This window comes from Tenrec ecaudatus, unplaced genomic scaffold, assembly GCF_050624435.1.
Source record: "Tenrec ecaudatus isolate mTenEca1 unplaced genomic scaffold, mTenEca1.hap1 Scaffold_3711, whole genome shotgun sequence".
Lineage (NCBI taxonomy): Eukaryota > Metazoa > Chordata > Mammalia > Afrosoricida > Tenrecidae > Tenrec > Tenrec ecaudatus.
In genome coordinates, this window is record NW_027459136.1 from 35983 (window position 1) to 62923 (window position 26941).

At 37.3% G+C, this 26941-nt stretch overlaps 1 protein-coding gene across 2 annotated transcripts in view; it reads right to left on the reverse strand.

Moving 5' to 3' along the window:
* Nucleotides 1–2286: 2286 nt before the first annotated feature.
* Nucleotides 2287–26941, reverse strand: part of LOC142436503 (thyrotropin-releasing hormone-degrading ectoenzyme-like) — a 98688-nt gene continuing 74033 nt past the window's right edge. Inside the window, exons 3-7 of one of the 2 annotated variants that reach the window (XM_075540115.1) lie at nucleotides 15420–15485; nucleotides 14618–14805; nucleotides 9204–9292; nucleotides 2531–2664; nucleotides 2287–2427 (exon numbers count right to left, since the gene is read on the reverse strand). In XM_075540115.1, coding sequence (XP_075396230.1) covers nucleotides 2368–2427; nucleotides 2531–2664; nucleotides 9204–9292; nucleotides 14618–14805; nucleotides 15420–15485 — 537 coding nt within the window. In that variant the 3' untranslated portion in view covers nucleotides 2287–2367. The remainder of the gene's footprint in view (nucleotides 2428–2530; nucleotides 2665–9203; nucleotides 9293–14617; nucleotides 14806–15419; nucleotides 15486–26941) is intronic. The other variant, XM_075540116.1, reaches the window with a different exon arrangement.

Here is a 26941-nt window from a genome sequence, read left to right on the forward strand (position 1 = left end):
GCTGTTGAAGTGTAGGCTCTTGTCCTTTTTAACAGTATGGGTTCGACCGTCCTACAAGTTGGATGCACACACGTGCCCTGTTAATTGCTAGCAGCGTTACGTGGTCAGGTTCAACGACTTCTCTGATCCTCAGCTTCCTTATTTATAAAACAGTAACAGAATCATTCGACATATAAAAAACAAACTTTTGAAAGGCAAGGATGTTACTTTGAGGACTAAGGTGCCATGGTCTTTTCAATTACCTCACACGCATGTGACCATGATAAGTTGGACACTGAATAAGGAAGACTGAAGAAGAGTCAACACATTTGAATCATGGTGCTGGCAAGAAAATATTGAGAATACAATGCATGTGAAGTGAATAAACCAATCTGTCTCAGAAGATGGGCAGCCATAATGCTGCTTGAACTTCATCTCATTTACTATGGGCATGATGGAGACCCGCCCCTAGAAAGGAATAGCACACTTGGTAAAGCAGAGGAGCAGAGACAAAGACGTCTTGACGCTGTGGTGCAACAATAGGATTGGACATAAGAACAGAGGGGGAGCGCGGCACGGGACTGGCATGTTGTGTCCTGTTTTACATGGGGTAACTGTACGTCAGAACAGACATAAGGGCACCGACAGCAGCAACAACCAATCCTACATATTTCATAAGGCTTTATCAATTATTCATTAAATGAATAACTGTACACAGATTTGTGCCTGGTGCCTTTTAAGTTTCAGGTAATTGTTAGTTCATGATATAAGTTTTCTTCTAGCTACTTTAACTTTCTGTGGTAATCTATTGCACTACTTGCTTGTCTTGATTTTCTCTGGGTGAAATATTGGAGTAAGTGTAGGCTCATTGACTTTCTGGATTTTTTGGAACTTCTATGTCGACTTAATCTTTCCACTGTATCTAAAACATACTTTAAAGTCTTTACATCATACTTTCAAGCAAAAAATACCTCTTAATCATTATTTTCACACATCGGTATCTAAGGAGATCCTCTCAATCTCTATTATTTCTAAATGTTTGCCCAATAAGTTGATGTTGTAATATGGAATAATTCTTAATTACCTGGTTGTAAGCAAAAAATGCTTCTAATTAAACAACTGTTTTGAATAAATACAACTGTATTAGACATTTTATTGCTGTTAAATGATCCTTAGTCTTAGCATTCTGTGAGCAGCTATTTTTGAACCTGAAGTTCCACCCAAAATGAGGCACTGACATCAAGTAACAGAAAATATTGATACTGGTTCTTGGCTTCTTTAACAAGGAAACAGCAAAGGCCAGATATAAATTTCTTTTAAAAGAACCACTGAAAGTCCTTTACCTTTTTTTAAATGAGGTTTTCCTTATATATATTATTATTTATTTAATGAGTGCTGTTTTCTGAAACCTGATTCCAAGCTTTGATTTTGCCTCTATCAAAGTAGTTATCTGGGATCGATATTTAGACTCATTGGTTTTGATTAAATACAAAGCTCTAGGGAACTATATGCTTTTTAACATGCAGAAGAAAGTTGCTATGTGATGGGATGTGCACACTGTGAAAGCAGTTTAATGCCCCGTTATGAGACAGTGCCTAATGCACGAGACATCTCTAGGTGGTTTTCACAGTATCATAGGAGAATTAACATAACGAATAATGACAAACACTTAAGTTAAGAGAACCACTGTGTCCTAATCTGTAGCTTGTAAAATCAAATTAGTAAATTAAAATTTGCATGTGAAGCAGTACAAACAATTCAGAACTGAGCTGTTTCACTAGTTCGTCTCCAAACTGAATAAATCACTTGGGTTTATTTTCAAATTATTTAATTTAAATAATTTTATTTAATTATGCAAAGCATAATTTACTTTAATAGTATAACAAATTATGAAAAATATCAATGAAAATGCTACTATAAGATTGTTATGACTCTTTTCTTGAGATGTTTAATCTGCATTTTTAATCAAAATTTGGAACTACCTGTTTCTGAAAGCAATAGCTTTTCATAATGCACCACATTTTAAAAAGATATACTAATCTATGTAAGAGAAAAAAACTGCTAACACTGAAAAGTGTAGTCTATCAAACATTAAATATGGTGCAATGGCCATTTTGTAGAGTTAATTAGTGAAATGGTGAAGCAATTATTAATCTCCAGAGAGGTCAATCGAATTTTCAGTAGAAATTGATCAAGCTTCTTCTGACTCAGAAACACCCTATGGCTAACTATTGATCAAGATTATATGATTATAATTCATATCCCACCCCCAGAGCACATGAAACAAATTATTTCAAAAGATTACTCAAAACATACACGCGATTGAGTTTAATAGAGAAAGTCTCACTAGTGTGAGTCTTGATTGGGTAGTTGCATAGGAAAACACACCTACCTGGCTAGGCTGAAGGCATCGTCGATCAAACCTGCTCGGTTACTGACTGAGAGAACCTATGAGGCCAACCAGAAAAATATTGTCCTGGTTAGAAATTTAGAATTAAAATCCAGGGTTCACATCTGAAAACGGATCTTAAAGAGAAAATCCAGAATTTACCTCATGGTTCCTTATTAACTGTTCGATTAATAATCTCCAATTCCTTAGGTCATAGTTGACCCTAAAGTATCTGGTTTGATTGATGTTCCCCAACAACCAGCTTCCTTTGCCCAGAGAAGTGATCCTGTGGTGCTCTACAAACAGCATGTTTTTCAGGATGAAATAGATTTAGATGTTAATGATATATAAAGTATATTTTCTTAATACCAAGGTAAAGTTACTAATAATTATTATTGCTCAATTAAAAGCTAATCTTTCACGTAATCATTTGCATCTAGGATATACCAGTAAATGTTTAGTAGGTTATAACTAGCCTCTATTCCTGATAAAATCCCTATCCCCTACACATAATTGTTTTTTCAACATACATGTGACCTAACATGTACTTGTGTCTGTGTGACATAGACTATATATGCATATAGTATGATTAGAATGAAGGGAAAAGTTTTGAGAACTACATTCTCTTAACGCGTTCAGTAAGAAAGTTATTAAAACAATCGAGCTCATTTATTTCAGAGTCATGGGTGTTCCTTGCCTCTTCCTTGTGCTTTCTTGGAAATACTATAAATAACAGATGATGCAGCATCATCAATAACGCCGGAAAAAGAAACTGCATTTACTTAAGACTCTAATATTTCTACACATAATTAAAAACAAAGATAATAAATTCTGCTTATTGGAATCACCTTGGAAAATAGTAACTTGATTATATTAGCCAGGTAATTCAATTAAAGAAAGCGAGCTGGTAAAAACAATCTTATAACTTCTTACACATTTAACTCCTACAAATATGGTACATATGGAGAATGCTATTCATTTTCAATTGTTTCCTTATTTATTTACAAACCATAGGTCACAATTCCAATGATTTTATACTTCATTGTGGATGCTTTCAGACCTTGTGTGTCCTAGAACCTGCATACTCTTTAAATAAAATATTTTTAATCTTTGTGCATAAATGTAAGGAAATATATGTAAGTGTACACGTATACATGTATAAAACCACTGCCATGGAGTCAGTTCTAACTCACAGTGACCCTATCGGGAAGAACGGAACTGCTGCTCCTGGTTATGAGGTCAGCTAGCCTCATCTTTCTCTGAAGGAACAGCTGGCTAGTTTGAACCAACTTGCAGTCCAAATGCTTAGCTTGCTATGCCACCGTTTACTATAGCATGTGTTCATGTTCTCTATCTACAAAGCCTCCAGGATTCAGCAGAGCTTATGCTAAAACAGTGTCTCATGCCCAAGGGAAAAATAAATCATTTCCATGATAGCTCACACCAGAAAATGTATCACAGAGACCATGTGCAGCCCATTGGAGTCAGCTTCAGTCCATTGTCAATGTTTTTACATCTCAGACTCCAAATCAGGTTTTCCTATTATTTCCCCAAGGACGCATTCAAACATATAGTTTTTGAATGGAATCTCTTTACATAGAGTCCATCAGAAAATAATTCTACTACCACAAAAGATATCGTGGACAAAAGTGGTCATTAATTGCTCAAAACTGGAATGAAGTGGAAGATTTAGTCCAAACATGCCAGCAAGATGAAGAGGCACCTATTACAGTCCACTAAAATATAATCCCAAACTATTGAAAAAAATCTAATATTTAATGTTTCAAAGCACTGTACTTTGGCCACATTTATATGTAGTACCCGTGCAAACGAGGTTCAGACAGTTGTAATTCAATTGTCCAACACAGCTGAAAATAGTCCATCTCAGGTCTTCCACCATCTAGGCTTCTTTCTAGTCTGGTCTATGCTCCTGACACAACGTGGTATAGTGCTTTTACTATCATAAAATACACATTTTCACATTCCTTCTCTCTTTTTAATTTGAAAGGAGAAATATGACAGTTAAAATAAACTAGAATAGGGGCAAGAAAGTCATGCCCGACTATACATCTATATACATAAATGTTTAAACTTCGATAGCATATTCCTTTTTTAAAACCACTTTACCTATAACCTGATGGACAAACAATGGCCTATAAGGTCCCTTTCAATGCTACAATTCAATGGAAAAGAAATGGTACACATTCTCTTAGGCTGACAATTGATCTCTAGTTTAATAGTGGTATGCAGAAGGAAAAGTCTATCAAGTTCTATTTTAGAGTATGAATGATTTTCTCTACCTATGAGACTTTATAATCTCCTTTTCTTCAAAACTTCAATGTTTATCCACACAATTGCTATAAAGAAGCTTTAGAATATCATCCCCATTTTATGGATGCAATGATGACAAGAGATATAGTTAACAAGAAAATGTGGCAAGTATAAAAAATAAAATTGAAACATTAAGGATACTGTTTCTGTTGATCAACTTTGACTTTATTTTCATGCATCTGTAAGTTCACAATGATCTATTCCTTATAAAATATTAAAATCATGTCTGAATTCACAGAATAAATTGGATCTCCCCACTCCTTAAGTAGTCACTTTATAGGTGATAATATTTAAAATTCAAGCCTCATATCTGATCATATAATTTAGGGTTTTACAGGTTTCAAATTGTCATGATTTATAATTATTAAATATAATTTAAAAGTTATTTCATGCTCATCTTTTATATAAATCTCATGTGATATAATTGGCTCCTGTTTTTAAATCAATTTTATTAAAAAATTTAAATCTATACTCAAATTAAAATAATATGTATGTATAAATGATAAAAGCAATTCTTACCCCTTTTATGTAGTCTGGTCAGTAAAAAAGAAGGAAAGGAAATAAAAGGCAGCCATATCCTGCTTTTAAGTTTGCCATTATTAAACTGATAACTAAAACCTGAAGGTTATTACTGTTCGTGAATATTTTTATGTCTCTGGTATAAGTGAAATCTGTAGAGAAATAATCCCTGGCAAGATATAGTAATACATTCTTAAATACCTTTTCAGTTCTAGTTAATTATATCCCTAAAATATTCTTCAAATTAACTAATGGCAAGCAATGAATTTTAAAGTGTTCTTTTTCCATGGCCTCGTGATGTACAGTGCATGATGAGAACCATAAAAAATTATGGAAGCTATATTTTGAGGGTCGGTAATAATAATTAAAATTTCTATTTGGAATGTTCCCAAAATGACACAAGTCTTAGGCCATATCAAAACACAGAGCAGTTAATACTTTAAAATATTTTAGTTCTTATCATTCATTTACCACCACCACACACCCAACACACACCCAACACACACACCCAACACACACACCCCAGGACCAAAAGAAGAAGGTGATATATTCTTTACAAACTTGGCTGGCTGCAGATGAGAAGAAATGTCAACCAGGATAACAAAACTGGAAATACACAATAAACTCTGTGATAACTTAGGTGGACTTCCTCCCTAAACTTGTAAGAGAATTAAATGAGATAATGTTCTGTAGCTCTTTAAGAGTCACTGGCATACACCCAATGACAAAGTGTTACATAATTAAGAGATCGCCCAGACAGCCTAACAAAACTTTACAATTTTATCCACGGTAAATAAGGGTGTGCTCATGAGAGAAGTATTAAAAATAACAGAAGAAAATCACAGCCCTAGACCTAGCTCTTTACCTAATTTGCCAACGGACTTGATCCAAGTTACCATCAAATTGTAATAAACTCATTTAGAAGATGGGGATTAAAATCATATTGCTTCTAAGGGCTTCTGAGTCTCAAGTAAGCCAATGCTGAAGGCAAAGGTGAGAGCACTTCAGCACTAGTTTAGTGTTTACTGACCTTTCAGAGCCAGTGTCTACTCTATTCTGACTGTGTTCTTTCCTAAAATGTAACTGAATGTATTGCCTTCCACTCTTGGGTAAGCAAATATCCAGTAAATATGCAAGCTATTACATTTATAATGCCTAGATTGTTGGTATTTTCTCAGTGAAAATGAAAGAGAGAAAAAATTTTGGCTGTTTCTAATAACTTAAAAATTGACTTAATACTTTAGGTAGCGTTTTATGTCATCTTTAGAAATAATTATATATTTATCCAAAGGGCTTCAAAAATTTAACTCTCAAGAAAATATGATGATGATAATCAAATTTAAACTTTATAATTAACTATGGCCTTGTGTGAATATATGTGAAATAAAATCTTTACTGACCATGAAAAATTACAAAACATTGATCTGGTTGTTGTCATTAAAATTTGGCATTTTTTTACATGTGTTTATAACAATTGACCAATGCGTTTTTCTCCCTGGCTTAATGCAGATACTTTTCATGTACATTAGTTGTTTGTTTTGAATAAAATAGGAGATAACATATAAAAGAAGTTGAGGTTAACCAATCTTTTCTTTTTACCTAATTATAGTGTGGTGTCAGGTTTTTACTAGGCCTCATCGAAGTTCAGGACTTCAAGAGAAGATGGTGCATAGGTAAAATGACACTGAAAAAGGCAAACTAGAAAGATGACTTTTATTTTTAGCTTCACTGGGAATCGGTCACCCCAATTTGTGCATTTATAAAGCATTTATAAGGCCTTCAAGTGACATGTGGAAAACTTACTTGCTATTGAGTAAACACTTGACGGTATTGAGCAACCTTAAGTATTAAGTGTTACCATGTTCGTGTCAAATAGAGAACACTGCTGGGATTGAAACAAAAGGACACCTTACACTCTGATATGTGTGCAGTGCCTGACTGTGGGGTGGGGATGTGCCACTCACAATACCCCCTTCATAAATAGCATCCCCTAGAGTTTTAAAGCGTATACCTGTGCAGTTGTTCATAGCAGTTCTTCATATTAACATTGGTGATATTTAAGGCAAACATGTTGAAAGAATGGACTGTCATTATCCTGATTAATAACTCAAGATGAAGCAATCTCTCAAGTACAACCTGTATTGGTCAAGGGAAGGCTTATGGTCTTCCCAAAAAGGAGAAAGTAAAGGATAAAGAGGAAATACCTTCTCCAGCAGGTTTCCAGTAAGAACAGACTCCCTATAGCCCTCACCTTCTAAGCTGAGTGTTTAGGCTGATTCAAATATATAATCAGTAAGTACTTCTACATTTCTTTAACTTTCTCATTTCCACTCTACATTTCAAAGGGATATGTCGTAGTTTATTTCTGAAGATTATTATGTCTCATGTTTCTAAGAAATGTATGGAGGGATGGCATAATTCAAATCGTTGGACAATTACAACTCCCTAGTTTCATTCACCATGTAATAACATATTATGTATTCAAGTAAAGGTGCTTCATGGGGATAAAAGAGAATTATAAAGGAAAATAAGATAGTAAGTGTGAATTCAGAATCACGAAATAAACGCTAACTCAAAGCAATTAAAAGAACAAATTGTAATGAGTTATTTTAAAGGAGAAGAAACCAATAAATGTTACAGTCAGCATTTCAATGTACCACCACATTACATGTGAATGTCTTATATACAATAAACGTGAATGGAATTGTAACTCTTTATAATATGCAGTTTCATATTAAAATTACATTAACACGAAATTATGAGTAACCTTCACCCCTGGGAATTACAAGTGTTTATGTTTCTGATAGTCAGATTACATTCTGGATTCAGTACATTTTGCCTATATGTAGCCATGCATCTATTTTGAGTACTTAACTGTGCCATGTATGAAATGAAACAAACATTTGTTTATTTACTTAAAACAAAAGATATATGCTCAAAACGATGTTTATAGCATAAAGAATTAAAATACACTAACAGCATTGGTGAAAGCAGCAAGGGGAAAAAGGTAGAAAAATGTGACCTTCTTAGTGCCACTGAAGTGTTAATAGAAGATGATCATCGCCTTTTCTCCAACTCGCTGGGAAGTGGAGCAAAAGGAACCCTCATGTGGACCCTGCTGTCCATGAAGGACTTAGAAGGGACTCAAGTACTCTTCTGTGAGTGATTGCAAATAGGCCCCTCTCCTGTTTGGCGCCATTTACACAGACAATAAGGAGCCCTGGTGGTGCTGGGGTCAAAGAGCAACAGCTGCTAACTAAGCGTCCCTGGTTCAGTCTCACAGCTCCTCTGGGGGTGAAAGAGGACACCGGTGTCCTGTGCGTGCAGGTACAGCCTGGGACACCCTAAGGGGCAGTGCTCCCGTGTCCGAGGACTGCTGGGAGTTGGAATCTATTTGATAGCACTGGGTCTGTGGGTAGAAAGACAATGAACTGGCTCTTCTCCCTGCACCTTGAGGTTTGACCCCCAAAGGGTGCACTTTGAGGACAACTCTAATCCTCTCCCTTCAAATCCAATAATTATAATTATCTAATCCCATGAAGGATATTGCTTCTCTGGTCTCTAAAAGAGATAGTCTGAAAATGCAAAGACAGTGGAATGGGATTAAAACTGTTGCCTCAGTTTCAGTTTGTGAGACACTGCTCTAATGGGAGTTCTGCTTACATTTTAATTAAATGTGTGATTATGAAATTATACAGTTTAAAACAGCTACGATGAGATCTACAAAAGCATTTAAATGTTTTCTCTTCACTATGAAAGGAACGAATAAACAAGAATTATATAGGCAGGGTGAAATTGGATGAGTCAGAAATTATACCGAAGAGATCCTCTTATGCTTTCTTATCTTGTAGAGGTGATTATCATTCTTCCATCTTCTCTTTCTAGTTTGTCTTTATGCACATTTTTATAACCCCAGAAACCAGAGGTTAAGTTGCTGAACAATTATCTGAAACCAATTGTCCACAGGGGAGAATATATATCTTACCTGATTTGTTAGACACCCAAATAATTGCTTCTGAAGACACATGGCTTCTATTTCCTACCACAATGGTTAATGGAATCTGCCACAGGTAGCTGCAAAATAGAAGAGTAGCTTTAAAAATACAAATTGGTGTTCATTTGAAAAACATGCATCTTCAGAGGGATTTTTATTAATGCTTTTTAGGGAAGCTACCAAAAACAACAATAAAAAAAGCACTCAGACATCAAAGTAGATTCTAATTCATTGTTTCTATCTCACCAAGAAGACTGTGCACTCAGAAGTTTTCTGTCAATGTAGAAGAGATCTCCTAATAATATACTTTGCCAAAAAAACCCAAAATGTTTGCATTAGGAGTTAAAAGTGGCTAAATACTACAGTATATATTGATTTGAATCTTAAAATAATTCATTTCTATTGTTTTAATATTAAACACTAGTGATTTTATGTATTCACATTTCACCAATTTCTCCTTATTTATTTTATAACTGTTCAGAGAGATATTTTATTATATTTCCATAAGGTTAATATGGCACACATAAGGTGATTCAGGCAAAGAGAATAAAACAAGACTGACAAGATCCCCCTAAAATCCATATAAACACAATGCACCCGACAGGGCACAATTGGCCAAGCACCACCGATACTTAATGTTCAAATGTGGGTCAGAGTTATAAAAGAGAAACATTTGATAAGGTTTGCCTTTTATAGTAATAAAAATCAAGGCCTATATGTTTACATAAAGTATCTATTTAATCTGAAAGGCTAACCAGTTAATGATAGATGATTTTACATTGCGTTCAAGCATTATATTTTATTTTCTTGAAATATAACCTGATTCCTTCAACTAATCATTGTGCTATTGCTAAACAGCTGGAAGTTCAAAGCTAAGAACTGTCCCACGGGAGGAAAGTGGGGCAATCAGCAACTGTACACGTTTACAGGGTCAGTAACCCTATGCAGGGTCATGACGAGTCAGAATGGACTTGCTGACGTGGGCCTGTCTTGTTGTTTTAGTTTGCTTTTATCATTGTGTCATTGGCAAGACTTCACAACAAGCGAGCAATGAGTATTAAAGTCATATATTTTGTTTGTGATATAAGAAGCTATACTGTGTCAGCTTCATAACTGGAGAGCGACTGAAGAACTGAGAACCAGGGGAGACGCCGAGTGACTGATCATAAAATGGGCGTCTTTCTGGAGATTTGGGAAGAGCAGTGCTGAATCGGTCCCTCGACACATAATTGTTTTACGTGTCACAGAGTTCATTTCTCACACTCACAATTAATACATGGGAATTCATCAAGAGTAATATGTCAGATGGAAAAGAGGAAAATTCATTATGTCATAACAACTGCTATCCCCAAAGTCAAAAGTCAAAAGGCCATCCTTGACATTCTGAATTTTAAATGATAAGCTGAACTTAATCAGAGAAACATTTCTGAGTGCCAACCATGTGAAGGTACCCTGTTACACTGTAATTGACTCCACATAATCTATCATGAAAGAACCAATTTATTGTTGCCTAACCTGGTTCTTTGGATAGAAGTTAGTGAACAAAACAATTTATGTTCCTTAAGAGAGGCCTCGACGCATGCAATGAAAAACATGTGATAAATATATGACAATGGACACACCGTGGGAACATCACAGCCAGATTATTTTATTATTTTTTAAACAGCATCCCTCACCAAAGATAATTAATCTATTTTGGTTAATTGGAAAAATAAGTTAAGAGGCAATAGTACCTGGATCTAATCTAAATGCTGGATCTAATTTTCAATTTAAAACACAAGTTTATTTTTTGTGTGTACTTGCAAACAATAGATATTGGAGACATTCAATTAATTACTCTCTGTAATTAGACCGAAAGGAACTGGGTGGAGTATAAGTAAAATGAAAGACCAAATCAATTTCTCTGTAAGACATAGACTAACTTTATGAACAAGACTTTATAGGTGTATATCTTCCACATTGAATTGACGATCTAAATTGTGAAGCCAAACAGATATTAATTAATAAGCAAACAATATATATGACTAAAAACATCTAAAGACCCTCTAAATAAGTCTAAGACTCTAGTAGTATGTAATATTTTAAAAAGTGATTAGAAAAAATTAATGTGTGTAGTTAGATTATGTTCTTGTTGTTTCTGTTTAACTGATCATATGGATATCATATTTTAAGTAACAATAGAAAATTTTCAAAAAATATATCCCTTTCTTCAGTAGTTCTTAAGAACTCTGATTGTACTAACATGGAAAAGAATTGGTACGTTTTAAAAAGTGGAATGAGAAAAATCACACCCAGGAGTTGCTACTAACATTCACGAAGCATTGATGCACACAGGGAAACCCTCCGGAGACTGCTGCAGGCGGGGCCCATAAGGAAAGGGTGAGTGTGCGGACACACAGAATGCCCTGTCGCCCAAGACTCCCAGGAGGTGCCCCATGCTTCAGGTGGTATTAGTTAACAGTGAAATGTATTAAATTTATAATGAAATGAAGGAAAAACAAACTACGAAAATTCACAACTTCCTGTGTACCAAAGTCCTACCAAGGATTTTATGCACTTAAACACATTACTAAATATATGCAATTGTTAGAAATAGCAAAGATTCATTCTTCCTCTACTTAACAGCTAGGATGTACATTTATTACATATGGAAAAATAATTACATTACACATTTAAAATGTTCCAGGTAAGAGGTAATGATAATTGTCCCACAGAACAGTCATGGCAAAGCGAAAGTCATGATCAGTAAAGCTGGGTGCTTTGGGACCTACAGCTGGCCTGTAGAGTGGGGGGCCTTTGGCCACTTAACTGGGTTTGCTGATGCACAGAGCTGGAGCTAAGTGCTTTGGGCTGAACCTTACACAGGAGTGCCATGCTTGCTGGGTCTTTGTTATCACCTGGAAGAGAACTTGGTGACTTCTCCTGACAGGACAACCATGTCCTATGTATTTTTCACCTTGATTGTATGTAACCTGTAAACTTCCTTAAATAAAACCCTTTAATCTCAAATATTGTCTGTGAGTTCCCAGTTGCCCCTCCAATGAACGATCCAAGTCAGTAGCTGAAAAGTCGAGAGCCGTGGGAAACGTTTATTTTAGCACGTCAGCAATGTCTCTTCTAGAGACCTCGGAAGGCTTGTACAAGGAGCACACAGACTTGATTTTCAAGCTTTAACTGAACATTAATATAAATTAAGCAATAATCTAAGTGGGGAATAGTAAATTCTCATCTAGAGATGGATTCTGTCCTACTAGGAAAATTATTTTAAATAATAGAATGTCATGTATATATTTTTTTTGCTCTGTTTGCCATTAAATGGATTCTGACGCATGGTCCTCCAACAGGTCGGGGTACAACTGCCTTAGGGTTGTGCCGGTCTGCTGTCTTAATGGGAGCACACTGCTCCCCCTTTCTGCCAGGGAGTGGCTGGCAGCTTCGACATGCCATCTTTGCTGGCGGCTGAGCACTTTAACACTACGCCACCAAGGGGATTTTAATTTTCCTCAACATTTTTATATACCAATTTCTCAGATTCAGAACCATCCAGGTGGTTTTATAATGCCAGCAGAAGCTAAGCGCTCTGTGCTAAAACTGCTTACTCATGCTGAGAGACTTTCCCCCGTGAAGAGCCAGGCTCCTGGCTGACACCTCTGATGCAGGTTATGGGCTGGCAGAGTATTTTTGTTCAATATTTGTTCTGTCATCTGGGTGTCCTTTCTGTTTTTCTGCATCGGGGAGGCCTGTGTCAGACTGTTCATTCTCAAAGGCATGGCCCCAATCTGGCTTCGCCACAGTCAAGTCGTTTTTGTGTACTTCGTGGTCCATGCCGAAGCGTGTTTCGCCTGGGGCCAGACGGTGGGTGATCAGGGCAGCCTTTGACAGCTGTGGGGACCCAGAGAAGGGGACGAAGCAGTGACAGGCAGATCCCGACAGGGTGAAGGGAGGAGTGTTATTCTGCGTGTTCGAGCAGTTTAATTGCAAAAGGTAACTCCTCATACCTGGTGAAGGCCTCTCTCTACTTGAGCCTTTAACCTCCATGTGCCCCCATCTTGACGAGAGTAGAACAAACTGCAAAGTCAGCAGTTTGAAGCCTCCAGCTCTTCCGCTGGAGAAAGAAGGGGGTCCTACTCCCAGCCCCAGCCACAGTCTCAGAAACTCCCAGGCTAGTTCAACCCTGTGTTTAGGGGGGCTAGGAGTCGCCATCAACCTGATGGCGCAGAATTGGGTTTTCATCTGTATGGCAGCAGACCTGCAAGTCTGTCCCCGGCAGCATGGCTGGGTGAGAACCCAGGGCCAATCTTTCCATTCTAACTGCTGTGGAGCCCAGCTCCTTCCTACACCTATAGTATCGTATCGTATACTATAGTATCGTATCGTATTGTATAGTATAGCTGCTGTACCAGTATTTATCTCAATACAACAGTGAAGACTTCATGTTTTCTTAAATGGAGTTCCAATATCAGCCACCAGAAAATGTTCATGAATCTCCCTAACACTTTTATTCACATCAAGCTAACTTGGAGATGCTATCCATTCATGTAAGTTTAAAATATTCCCCACCAATCCTACATAATAATGGATGATGAAGTCCAGCATCCTAATTTCCCAAGGTGATAGGACACAGCATGAGTAAACTAATATGAGCACTTCTATTTACTTATTACTTTTGATCTCTATACTTGCCCTCCCTTCACCCCTCCAATCCCTTACCAGGGCATTCTATATATAAATTTAAAAACTGCCTGATTTGAAGTGTACTTTCTTACATTGACTCAGTCTTTACTGAAACAAAGTAGTAAAAATAAACTAGAAAAATTGGATAGAATGTTTATATTCTGAATTTTAAGTAATTAAATGGGTTCCCCAATGTTAAATTTATAGCAAATCAAAATTCAGGTGTGTTTTCTATAGTTTTAAACACCACATTTGAGGGAAAGAGAATATATTTTCATATTGCCACTTCTACTTAAGATCACCTTAAGGTATTTATTTAGTTTTTGAGTTTTGTTAACTAGGATAATATTTATTATCTAAATACTTTTGATTTGGTTTTCTAGATTGATCCCATTCAATTCACAACACACCTTAACTTTCTTAAAGATGATTAAAAAATATTATAACAAAAAGTAAAATATCATATCTCACATTTAAAATGATTAGAATAATTTAAAATAGTCTTCAATGAAATACCATAAGTGTGCTCATCAATCAGGGGTTAAAATATGTAAGGTATCGGCAGTAAAAGGAATCAAAAATACCATATGGAAATAAAGAAATAAAAAGAGTCTTAACTTATATTTCAGAATTATGTTGTCAAAATTATCTTAAAATATTAAAATTAAAAGGTGAATGGCAAAAAGAAAAGTTCCTATATTCATGTTAAATTAAAAGAGAGTCAGTGGTACCTGCTGTTTCGATGTTCAAAGGTTTTGGTCTTAGCACTTATATCATAAATGAAGCGTTGCTGGGTAATGGTTACCCTCTTTTCGGCTGTTGCATTTCCCAAGATGGTGATAACAGGATAGCCCTTCTGGAGCGTCCACTGATCCATGACTTCTTGTATATTTACATATTTTCCATTCCTCTTCAAAGCCTTTAGAACCCAAATTGGATAAATGAGCTTTATAAGCATGAATTATACATATAATTATATTAAATCATTTTCACTTTTACCTTTAATATTTACCTAAATATGAAACATTTCAAGATCAGTGAAGCTAATATAATGTGTTACTAAAATTAATTTTCTCACCTTAAGTTAGGCTTCATGCATATATATATGGAAGTTTCATTAGCATTAATTTTTTTTACATAATGGAGAATAAAATACATTTTACTGGTAAAGTAAATACATGCAGCATCATTAAATATCCCCAGTGTGTCTAGTTGGTATATTTAAATATTTGTCATGCACACAAGAAAACATATTTCCTTAAAAACTTGCAGTATTTCTCACTTTAGCATGACTCACTTCCCAAATATATTAAAATTGTATTCCATAATTATTATCTTTTTAAAGTATGAAAGGCATCAATAACATTAAGTACATTTAAATCCCATTGTATTTTTATTACATTTTATATAGCTCATTACTATACATTTATAAATAATATGCGACAAAGGAAATAAAAGCTCAAAATGAAAACATACTGTCAGCGTCAATAAAAGTTACCAATGGTTTGGGTTCTTTTTCTTCCTATACTTTACCTCTGAGAAGGCATTCCAGAGATCATTTCTGGCTGCGTTGCCATACTTATGAATGGTTAAATAATCCTACAAAGAAAATAAGATTTGAATTACAATTTAACTGCTAAGCAATTACCAGTTAATATAATCATTTCTCAAATCAAATAAACAATTCTATTTGCTGTGCTTATATTGATACAAAGAGAAATACTCATAAAGGTTTATAAGAATTAAATTTTAAACTATTCAAAAAAAACTTAAGCATAGCATATTTTCTAATTAAGTATCAAATAACTTTAATCTTTAAAAATTATTTTTGAGAGTTGAATCATTTATAGATTTGGGGGGGTCAAAAAACATCCCTTCATTTATCAATGTCAACCTTGGCTTTTTGAATTAAATTACCTCCCCAGTGTAATATTTTGGGAAACCTTGCCCATCAGGATTTTAGACTGGAATCTAAAAAAATATTTCATGGGATAAGAACAACTCTGACAATAACAAATCTTTACTGCGGTGGATGTCTTTCGAGTTCAGATTCCATGGAAGAGTATAAAATGAAAGCAATGTGTGGTTTTGTGTGACCCTTATCAGAAGGCCTAACTAAGAAAGATTTGGTCAAGTGGGACTGGCTGATTTTTGTCTACGTAGCCAGTGTAAATGAGTCCCAATGGCCTTCTGTTAGTCAAACAGGTAAGAGGTATCACTTTGCCCAAAGAGGACTGTTGTCACAGGCTTTCTAGTGCGAAGGTGCCTATTATCACAGAGATAAACATTGCTTTTCATTGACTTGATGAAAAAGTATTATTAAAAAGAAATTTTATCCTGGTCTAATATTTTTTTAATTTAGGAATTCCCAACTATTAGTTAAACCTACACACTCTCTTTCTAATTTAAGCCTTCCTCCTCTCTGGGAGGCATGGATGCATCGCGGTGAATGCGTCCTCAGTTATGACGACTGGGCACTTAGTTTTCCGATGTCGAAGTGGGAGAAGGAGAAGAACATAGATGATGTTAAGCAAAGTGTCTCATTTGAGATCCTTTCAGCCCTAGAACTTGGAGGTAACAGGCAAATGCTTAATTTACATGCCAGTTCTGAAACTGGGAGAAAAATGCTGACTCCATTGAGAACTTTATGTAAAGTGGGATGCTTTGGAGATAATTAAAGTTGTAGAAGCAGATTTTCTGAAATACAAATTGTAGCACCTGTGACAGATTGAGCTTTTGTGGGCAACTCACATGTTCAGATGGCACCTCCCACTTAATCAGACGCCTGGAGAAGCAACATCCACACTGACTTAGCAATGACAGATTTCTCATCAAGATGCTCTGGACAACTTTACTGCGAATTTAGATCTCCAAAGAACTAATCTGAACCTGGAGTTTAGCTTTGGGTAGGAGAGCTATATGAAGCACTCTCTATTTGAACCCTGGGACTAGGATTTAAATCATTTTCTGATTAGGTGTTAAAATTATTAGAAATTTTGCTTTTAATTTGTTTGTGTGTGTATCTTGGGGGAATCTCTTGAATACACTGAAAAACAATGGACATTGAAACTTATAAATGTATGTGAAACATCTATTTAAATGAGAACTATTATTGTTGAGTTCTGTTTATGCAGAGGTATTGGGATAATAAAAGAGAGGCAGCAAAGGGACACCGACGGATCTGGAAAGGACCGATGCAGGAATACAGGTTTCCCCTTGGGGTGGATCAGAATATCTACAGTCAGTCTACCATGAGATCGGTTGGATCTTAGCTTGATTTTGATCATTAGCTCAATGTCTTTTTTACTCTCCCAATTCTGTATAAGGCTCCAATTTGTTTCTAACAAGCTGAAATGGCAATCAGTCAGGATTAAGAAGGGGGTCTTCATATGCCAGGCTGGATATTCAGGATAGAAATGGTATGTTTTTGTTGGAATCCCATCAGCTTCAATATTCATGGCATTGGAATTCTTCAGATTTCAACTGTCTTTCCTCCCCAAACACATATTCTTTAGTTATCCCAGCCTTTCTCTTATACAACAACGATATACATATGGAAATATATTCTTAGTCTTTGGAGAATTACAAAGAAAATGTGAGGATCATGCCTATTAAAAACCATATCATCTATTTATTCTTTTATTTCCATGAATTGTATAATGCACTTAGTATAGACCAGGAAGGTTTCGTGGGAATGGAGGAACAGTGATGGGCAAAAGGTCGTTGAGAAAAAAATGTAAATAACAAGATGCAATTTGAGTAGGTCCCTGTGACTGAAGCTGTGAAAGTCTTGGACCAAAAATTACAGAGCCAAAGCAATTCCAATGGTTGGGGCATGTTTACATCGAACGACTTTAAGTTCTATTCTAACCTACCAGTAAATGAATATGACAATGATTGGATAAGAAATTTATTAATAAATATAGACACATATATGAAAATCCAACATTAGATATGACATTACAATATAAATGTATAAAGTATAATGCTTTGACATCCACTGTAAGAACAGTGATGGGCTGTCTATACTAGATATTTCAGAAATGAAAGAAGTTGAAAATAATGAAGATGATTAGTTGGATATACTTATGAGACCTATCTAGCAATATAAACTGATTACAAGTTAAAAAGGGATTAACCGAAAGCATATTCTGATATATCTACCTATGGGAAAGCCAACATGCATAGTAGTTAAAAGTGAAGTGAACTACTTTAAAATGTAGTTGAAAGGAAGGTTCAATATTATATAACCCAAACCTCTCTGCCATCAAGTCAATGCTGACTCATAGTGACCCTCCGAGGGTTTCTGAACTGTAACTGTTTGCGGGAGTAGATAGCCCTGTCTTCCTCCCATGTACCTGCTGGTGGGTTTGAACTGCCAGTCATGTGGATCACAGTCCCACACGTAACTACTACACCACCAATAGTGATTGAGGTGATATTAGCTACAATAATCTTCTTAATAAGCTCAGGCTACTGAATAGGAAACTGAATTACGTAACCAACCAAAGGGTAGCATCACTAATAATTAAGGAATGTTTCACATAAAAAAACTATAATGTCATTTGCCTCTCTTAACACTGAATTGCTTTATATTCCTTCACTTAATTCACATAACATTGGGATAGGTAATATAATCATTTAAGATATCAGGAAATTTGAAATCACAGACCCTGGTCCATATCCAAACCCCATACATATGTCTACAGCCCAATATCCACTAGATTCCCCAAAGATAATTAAGGGTCATATTCAAAGAAAGCTAAACTCACTCTCCTCCCCCAAACTGTCTCTTCTTGAGGGCTTTTCCCCAAGGATGAATGTGAACCAAAGAGTCATCTTTCACGCCTTCCTGTCCTTCCCGTCACATTACTGCTCTGATATCCTGAATCTTCCTCTAAGGTGCCACGCTACACATTACAGCTTCTCACCTGGACACAGCGCCTGCCACTGCTTCTTCTCTCTTTCAACCCTACCACACACCACTGTGCTAGCCAGCCAATACGGTGTGCTCAGAAAACACTACACCTTGAGCTCCCTCATGGACTAGCCCCGCTGTACTTCCTCAAGCCTCTTAGCACTTGTTGCCCAGTCTCAGATTAGCTACTTTATTTGAAGATGCCTAATACAATATTTTCTCTATTTCCTAGTTCTCCACTCAAACTTTACCTTTCTCCTTTACTGTGCAAATTCACTTTAATAGTCAAGTCTCAATTTTAATGCATTTTCCCTGAGAATCTTTGCCCACTTCTGCCTCCTTTCTAATTCTGAGCCAAGTACCTTGTACCCTATCAGAAGACATATTACTCTGTGTTTCAATTGCCTGCTCATTAATTTAACTGCCCACATAATCTAAAAACTCCCTAAGTAAATCCCACCCAAACCATTGGCATCCAGCTGTTTCCACTGCATGGTCGTCCTGTAGGAGGGAGTCACACTTCCGGTAGCATTTCCTAGAATTTTGCTTCTTTTGTTTTACAGAGATCTGCCATGTTTGGTTAAAACTACTTTGCTTTTGGTTAGCACAGAACACTTCCCCACTGCAGGACTAGCGCCTCTCGCCATAAGGTCAAAAACAAAATGGTACTGGTATCCAATTGATTATGATGTATACCACAAAGTAGAATTGCCCCCTTTGGGTGTCTAAAGTTATAAATCTTTACAGGAGCAGAAATCATATAGAGCAGCTGGTACTTTTGAACTATTGACCTTGTACTTAGCAGTTCAATAAGTGATCTAATATACCACCAGGGCTCTATTGTGTAAGGTAAGGACCTGGTTGTTTTGGCTTATCACTGTTTAACCAAACTGTGTTCCCAATATAGTACGCAATAAATGCTCAATCTGCGTGTGTTTTCTGAGGTTCCTTAGTCAATATGCTTTTCTATTACTAATTTGCAATGAAGTAAAAGATTTATTACACTGATAAAAGCAAGAAAACCAAACCCAGTGCCACTGAGTTCATTCTGACTCATAGCAACTCTGTATAGGCTTTCCCAACCACATCTGGACAGGCATGCACAGGCTCATCTTTCTTCTGTGGCTGTTGGGTTTGAACAACTGACCTTGAGATTAGCAGCTCACACACCAACAGTGCTCCTTACTATTCACACCAGATTCGCTCAAATACTCAAACTCATTTTTCTCAGTGTTTATTTGTTATATATAATTTACATTAATACATATGCAGTTCCATATCAAAAGATTTTGAATGATTGAATATAATACCATTTTTGGTTTTCCACTTTTGGCTAACAAGTAGTACAGTTCATAACGTTTCATATATAAAAGCCAGTGGGACTAAGAAAGGCCAGAGGGAAAGTAAAATGTTGAGCTGAGGAAGTAAAGGCCTATTATCTTTCAAGGTTTACATGCAAATAGTTATGGAATGCTTACTCTCTTATTAATGAGTCTTTCCGTGTGTTAGGGCAGCAGATTAGCTGCATGAGTAGTCTATCCCTCAGGTTACAGAGGGACCATTCAATAAAAACCAAAGATGCATGACGTACTTTAGATGTGTTTAGCTGAAAGTAAAACGAAAATTTACCCTATGATGACTTTTCTTTATTTTTTTCCCCAGGATGACTTTCAAAGTGATAAAAACGTGTCCCGTCCTCTAAGAAAAGGAAGATTACAGTAGAGGTGCAGCCCCTCCCTCCGGAGCACTTCACTGAGCCCCCTTAGTGGAATCTTTCCTCCAGTTTGGGCTCTTAGCAGCTGAGGCCCAAGCACAAGATTCAGATATCACAGTCGGCAGAGACAGAATTGTTCCTTCCATCAGATGTTAAAGACTCAAGAGACCTTTGCTTCAGATCCTGCAGCCAATACCTCAAATTTCTCCTTTATCAGAATTTTATGATGTCATGAATTATACATATTAGGATTATTTAGTATATAATTTAACCAACCTAGCTAAAACATGCTTCTGAGGCACTAAGCAGTACCATTTGGATCTTGCAAAAGGCAGAATCCAGTCCTTAGCAGGATATGGCTGCCTAGAGTAGGTGAAGGTGAGACGTTGAACAAAGTCAGAATTCAGTTCATGAGTAAAAGGGAAGACTCGCTCATGAGCACACCACGAACAATGCTTTCTACAGTGAGACCAGGCCCCATGTTGCACGCAGTAACTCTGCTATGAGGATGTCATCTACTTGCACGACTAGTTTGAGAAATGATAAATAAATTCAGGCATTGATTTTTTTTTCCTGACTGTATGGCAGGAAGGTTGAAACAGGTTTAAAACATTATTTCTTTCTATCACGATAAAATGTGCCTTGAACAATTGATACCAAAATATGTCAGTGTTTGGCTTTCCAACATTTAAACAGCACTTTTCGATGGGGGCAATAATTCAATACGGACTTTTATAAGAGAGCAAGGAGAGGGACACAATACTACAGGCACACTTGCCACTCTCTCTGGTAAGAGAGGATGGGCGTGCCCCCTGTCCTCAGACAACCCCATGCTCCCTTCGAGGTCTGTGGATGCCCGTGGAGTAGAGCAAAGAAGGGAAGGAAGATCATTGAAATGTATGTCCTGTCTTGGTGACAGGAGCTGGGTGGGGGCCATGTCAGCAACTGGATCTGAGAGTTCTGTAGCTCGACTCTGGCTGCCTCTCTGTATTTCACAGAACCCTTTAGTTACTACTCTATTTCCAAAGCCCAGCTATTTAGACTTTCTTTTGACCCAATGCGCTACCTTTGAACCCTGCACTAAATTTGTTCTGGATAATACAGCTGGAATTTGCTTCTGTGGCTTGCAACTCCAAACCCTAACTGATAGAATACTAAAAGGTGCCGTAAGCTGAACAAACAAAACAAAGATATGGCTAAATTTCCCTAATAACCCACCAGCTTTTGTGTGTGTTATAAAATGGACTCACTGTCAACGAGTGGATGACTCCTCACAGTAACCCAGTAGCACGGGGGACCTGCCCCTGTGAGTCTCTGAGACTGTAACTCTGTGAGTCACAGCCAACACAGAACCCCTCCACCACCAGGGCTCCGCATAATAAGTATCGGGGAAAGTTTTCAAAAGAGGCAGACCAGAAGGTTAAAGTCCACACACACAAACCTGTACACACACAGAAACTGAAAGGGATGCAGCCTGTGCAGAAGCTCTTAGACAGAGGTGCACATAAAGCGACAGCGACGACAGTGCATAATTATAATAAGCTATTTTCTTGTCTTTACAAAAGCTTCCACAGCCGGGGTCCATAAGCAGAGGAAGGACCACGAGCTCCGGACTCCAATCTGTGCCAGTGTGTGCACTGTGAGAGTGTGGTAACCTGAAGGGGTCCATGAACACCACCACCACAGATTACAAACTGCCAGGTCACAGCAATGTCACCGAGAGTGGGATAAAATCTATTGGAATGCTGGCCTGTGCCAGCATTCAGAGGATGTCTCTACAATCCCTGACCTTGAACGAAAGCAGCAAGGAGACTCACACAGTGACAGATGACAAAGTAAAATACCACAAAGCTGGAGTATAGACCAGATGCTATTTTAGGTAATATGAGAAGACTAGTTAGAGATTATGAGATTATGTAAAATGAGCATCAAAGCAGTGACAAAGCATAAAACAAAATAAAAGCAGTAAAGTTCACATTTTCATTATCAGAGAGAAGAACAGAGGAGGAAACAGAGGCACAGGTATTAATTGTCCCTATTTACCATTCAACTGTGGTCAAGCTTCCCAGAAGAACATTTGATCTCTTGGAACCCTTACTCACTTGTCAAGATCTGGAGGTTTCCAGCCACCATAAAACAGCAAAGTGCCACTTAAGAACAAAGCTATTTAAATATGCAGAACAATCGCTGAAAAGTACTTTATTGTTGATATGTCATTCTGATTCTGTGGGTTTTTTTTAATGTGTGTTTATGCCAAAAGTTATCTCCCTAAGTAGTTTGATTGGCTATAGGAGGATCCAGATATTTCTCCAGGAGCAAAATGCAATTTTGCACGTTTAAAAATTTCATCAAGGCATTTGCATCAGGTCCTCTTTTTTTTCCCCCCCTCCCTCCCTTTCCCCCCCTCCAAATGCCTTGAGAATGATTGGGACAGGGAATGTATGGGTGTGCTTTATACAATTGATGTATGTATATGTATGGATTGTGGTAAGAGGTGTTGGAGTCCCTAATAAAATGTAAAAGAAGAAAAGAGAAAAAAAATGATTAGGGCAAAGACTGTACAGATGTGCTTTATACAATTGATGTATGTATATGTATGAACTGTGAAAAGAATTGTATCAACCCCAATAAATTGTTAAAAACAAAAACAAAAAAAAATTTCATCATTCTACTTAATGAGTATTTTAAAACTCATCCTTTCATGATAAGCTACTCAGTATGGCAGACGATTTTCACTCAAAATAAACTGTAAGTCCATGAAGATTTTTAGTTGTCTATTCATTTGATTTTTAATTAAAGACAGCGAAACATTCTTATACCAGGTTTGTTTTTATATGTATTTTATGTATTAATTATAGATCACACTCCAACATGCAGGCACACCAGCAGAAAGGCAGTTATTTCTAATTTTGGGATGTGTACTGTGTTCCAGAACAACCTGACAGGGTCCTACACCTGTAAGTGAAATAGTGTGAAAGTAATAGTCTGTTGGGGTGCTCTGGAGTACTAAAATAGCCCTACTTCTCACTTTCACTGCGAGAGTGAAATATTACTCAGACATAAAATGTATCTATTAGTAAAACTGAAGTTTGGGAACTGCCTTTGCTGAATGCCCTGGTAAAGGACTTAGACCACTACAAGCTTACCAAACAGACATATTTGGTCTTGGCTGGCAAAATGCACTATTTCCTAGGAAACAAGAGGGCACTGACGTTAAGTCACGTCTATGACCATCACCGCCCCCACCCTACTCTTGCTCAGCACCCAGTGCAGGAGACTACAGGAAACGAAAATGCATTTTAATTGAGAGATATTGGATGTGCACAGCAAGGAAATCCTTGGTAAGATAAATATATATGGTGGCACAAATATAACAATTGTGAGTTTATCTCAGGACTAAGCAGTGTGGTGTTTGTTTGTTTGTCAGTTTCACAAAGACTCACTACGAGTCAAATTCAACTCAATGACAACACACTCAGAAGAACTGGGTAAGGAATTTGGCTCTTACCAGTCATCTGATAATATTAATGTATACCTTACAAGCATGTGCTCAGAAAACAGTATAAATCTTTAGAAAAATATACATGATGCAAAAAAGATCAGGATACATTAGAAACTTTATGAGCAAGCTCAAAAAAATACTATCTGGGTTGAACCTCTCTCTGTTCAACTTTACTTCCAAGAGAAGTCAAAATGTTCCAGAGGGCCAATGAAAGGAAATTATACGAATTAACCTAAAGGAGAAAAATGCTTGGATAAAAAAAAATCACATCAATGTCAATGAGGGGAAGGGCAGAGTTGAGACCCAAAGCCCGTCTGTAGACAATTGGACTTCCCCTCACAGAAGGGTCACGAGGAAGAGATGAGCCAGTCAGTGTGCACATACTTTTTCTCTAGTTCTTAAATGCTTCCTCCGTGACCCCCACTCCCCACTATTATGACCCCAATTCTACCTTACAAATCTGGCTAGACCAGAGCATGTACACTGGTACAGATAGGAGCTTGCAACACAGGGAAATCAGGACAGCTAACCCCCTCAGGACCAATAATGAGAGTAGTGATACCAGGAAGGCAAGGGGAAGGTGGGGAAGAAAGGGGGAACCGATCACAATGGTCAACATATAACCCTCTCCCAGGGGGACAGACAACAAACAGAAAAGCAGGTGAAAGGAGATTGGTGTAAGACCTGAAAAAAAATGACAAATTATCAAAGGTTCATGAGGTAGGGCGCGTGGGAGAGGGAGGGAGGAAAATGAGCTGTTACCAAGGGCTCAAGTAGAAAGATCATGTTTTGAAAATGATGAAGGTAACTTATGTACTAATGTGCTTGACACAATGGATGCATGTGTGGATTGTGATAAGAGTTGTAAGAGCCCCCAGTAAAACTATTAAAATAACAACAAATTAAACACAAAAAGCACGGAGGAAAAAGTTGAAGTCGAAACTTTATACCTGAAAAAAACTAATTCCCCTCTGAGTTTAAGAGATTTCCTGAAGTTGTAAGGCCTAGCACATGTAGTTATGCAGCCATTTACTGAGATGCCAGGTTTGCTAGCAGCTAGCCCAGAAAATGGGCATACGACATTCATTCTCGCCATACCTCTATGTACAGACACTGACCTCAAGAGGAGAGGTTTGGAAAGACGTACAGGTAACACTTAAAAATACGCACTATCTCCACTTCTCTCCAATACCTACACATTCCATGACATCAGGACCTACGACTGCCTAGCAATGTAATCGAGACCAGAAGGTTCCGCCCCACATGTTCTAGATTGGTAAGGTTTCCTTGAACATTTTTACATTTATGGGCTTAAGGACACTTCTATAAGGACATTAAATTTATTATATTCTCAGAGGCAATTTCTTTTCTTCAGTGCTAAAATCATACACACTATACTAGTTTATTATTTGTGTTCGTATTGTTAATGTGTGTGAGATACTTTCTGTCTTCTTTTTCCTTAGATTTCATAGTTCATCTTAATCAATTCTTGGCAAATAGCCACCTCAACTTTTCAGTTCTGTTCTTCAATTATACTAGCTTGGCAAAAAAACAATTCCAGATGAATTCAAGTATTTTTCTTCTCTAAACCCGCACTCGTGCAGCTGAACGTCACTGGAGAAAATCCTGTAATTAAGCAGATTCAGTCTATGATACGTTCATAATCACCCAGCTCAAAGAGGCAATCAGTAGTTAGTAGGTGTGCCTCTTTATTCTCAGACCTACATGCTCACATTTCACCTCTCATCCTCAGCTTTCCACTACAGACCCTTGCTCAAACAACACTGAAAAAAAGCACAATTAGAAAGGAGCTCCCTCATCTCCCCACTACCAGATTTTCAAGTTTATTGAAAGCATCTTTCTACTATAAAAATTAGTCCCTTCACCACCGCAAGGACCGAGATGCCAGTTTTCTCTTCTTGAGCACTACCAAATTCCTTTTCTTGTTAGTACAACGGGCTCCCATATTGAAGTAGTCAATAAAACAAAAGCTTTCTGTGAGTCCTTATATCCTTTATAGCAAATTACTTCACTTTTCTAATATCCTTCTTTTGCAATTTTTAAAAAGTATGCGCTTATACCCATTCCACTCAACCTAATAAAATTGCAGTCTTCCAAAAGAATACGTTTCCATTTTTCCCCTACTCCACATGTATCTTACATTTAACCTTGCTGCTCGCTTTCTTGTTGTTGAAACGTGTTTCTCTCCAGGCACTGGCGACACTGCACACTTGGTACTCTGCCTGCCTTGGCAGCTGCTCCATTTGGATCTGAGTTGGCCCTCCCTCTTCTCGGAACCCCCAACCGGTACAGTCCTTCCCGGTTGGTCCCAGGCCCTCAGACAGGAAACCGCAGAGGCGTCCTTGACTCTGTTCTCTCCCTCTGCTCCCACACCTCACTCTTCGTCCAATGTACGCCAAGTCCCCGCTAATTGTACCTTCAAAATACATTTTGAATATGTCCCTGCCTCTGCATACCTAATTATGCCATATCCAACCTTTCATCCTCTTTTACCAGATACTTGAATTCCCTTCTAATTTTATTAGCCAGTTACCGTAATGGTAGGCTGATTCTTTCAAGGCCACTGCAATATTTGCAGAAAGATAGAGAACATCCCAGTTTAAAACCCTTTAAGAACACCCCACTATACTTAGGATAAAATCCAATTTTCTCCGCAAAGTCTATTTGGATACCCCATGACGGGCTCCTACCCGTACCTCTCCGACCTTGTCTTTTGTCCTTCCAACTTTTCTCAAGCACCTTAGCTTGCTTCCTTTGACATGCTCAATTTTTCTTACCTTTTGCACAAGCTCTTTCCTCTTCCTGATGATCTCCCCTCAGCCCTTTTATATCCCTCAGAACTTTGTGTATCATCCATTTTCTGAAGAAAGATCTTCTAAGTACCCGATAAAGTTACCTCC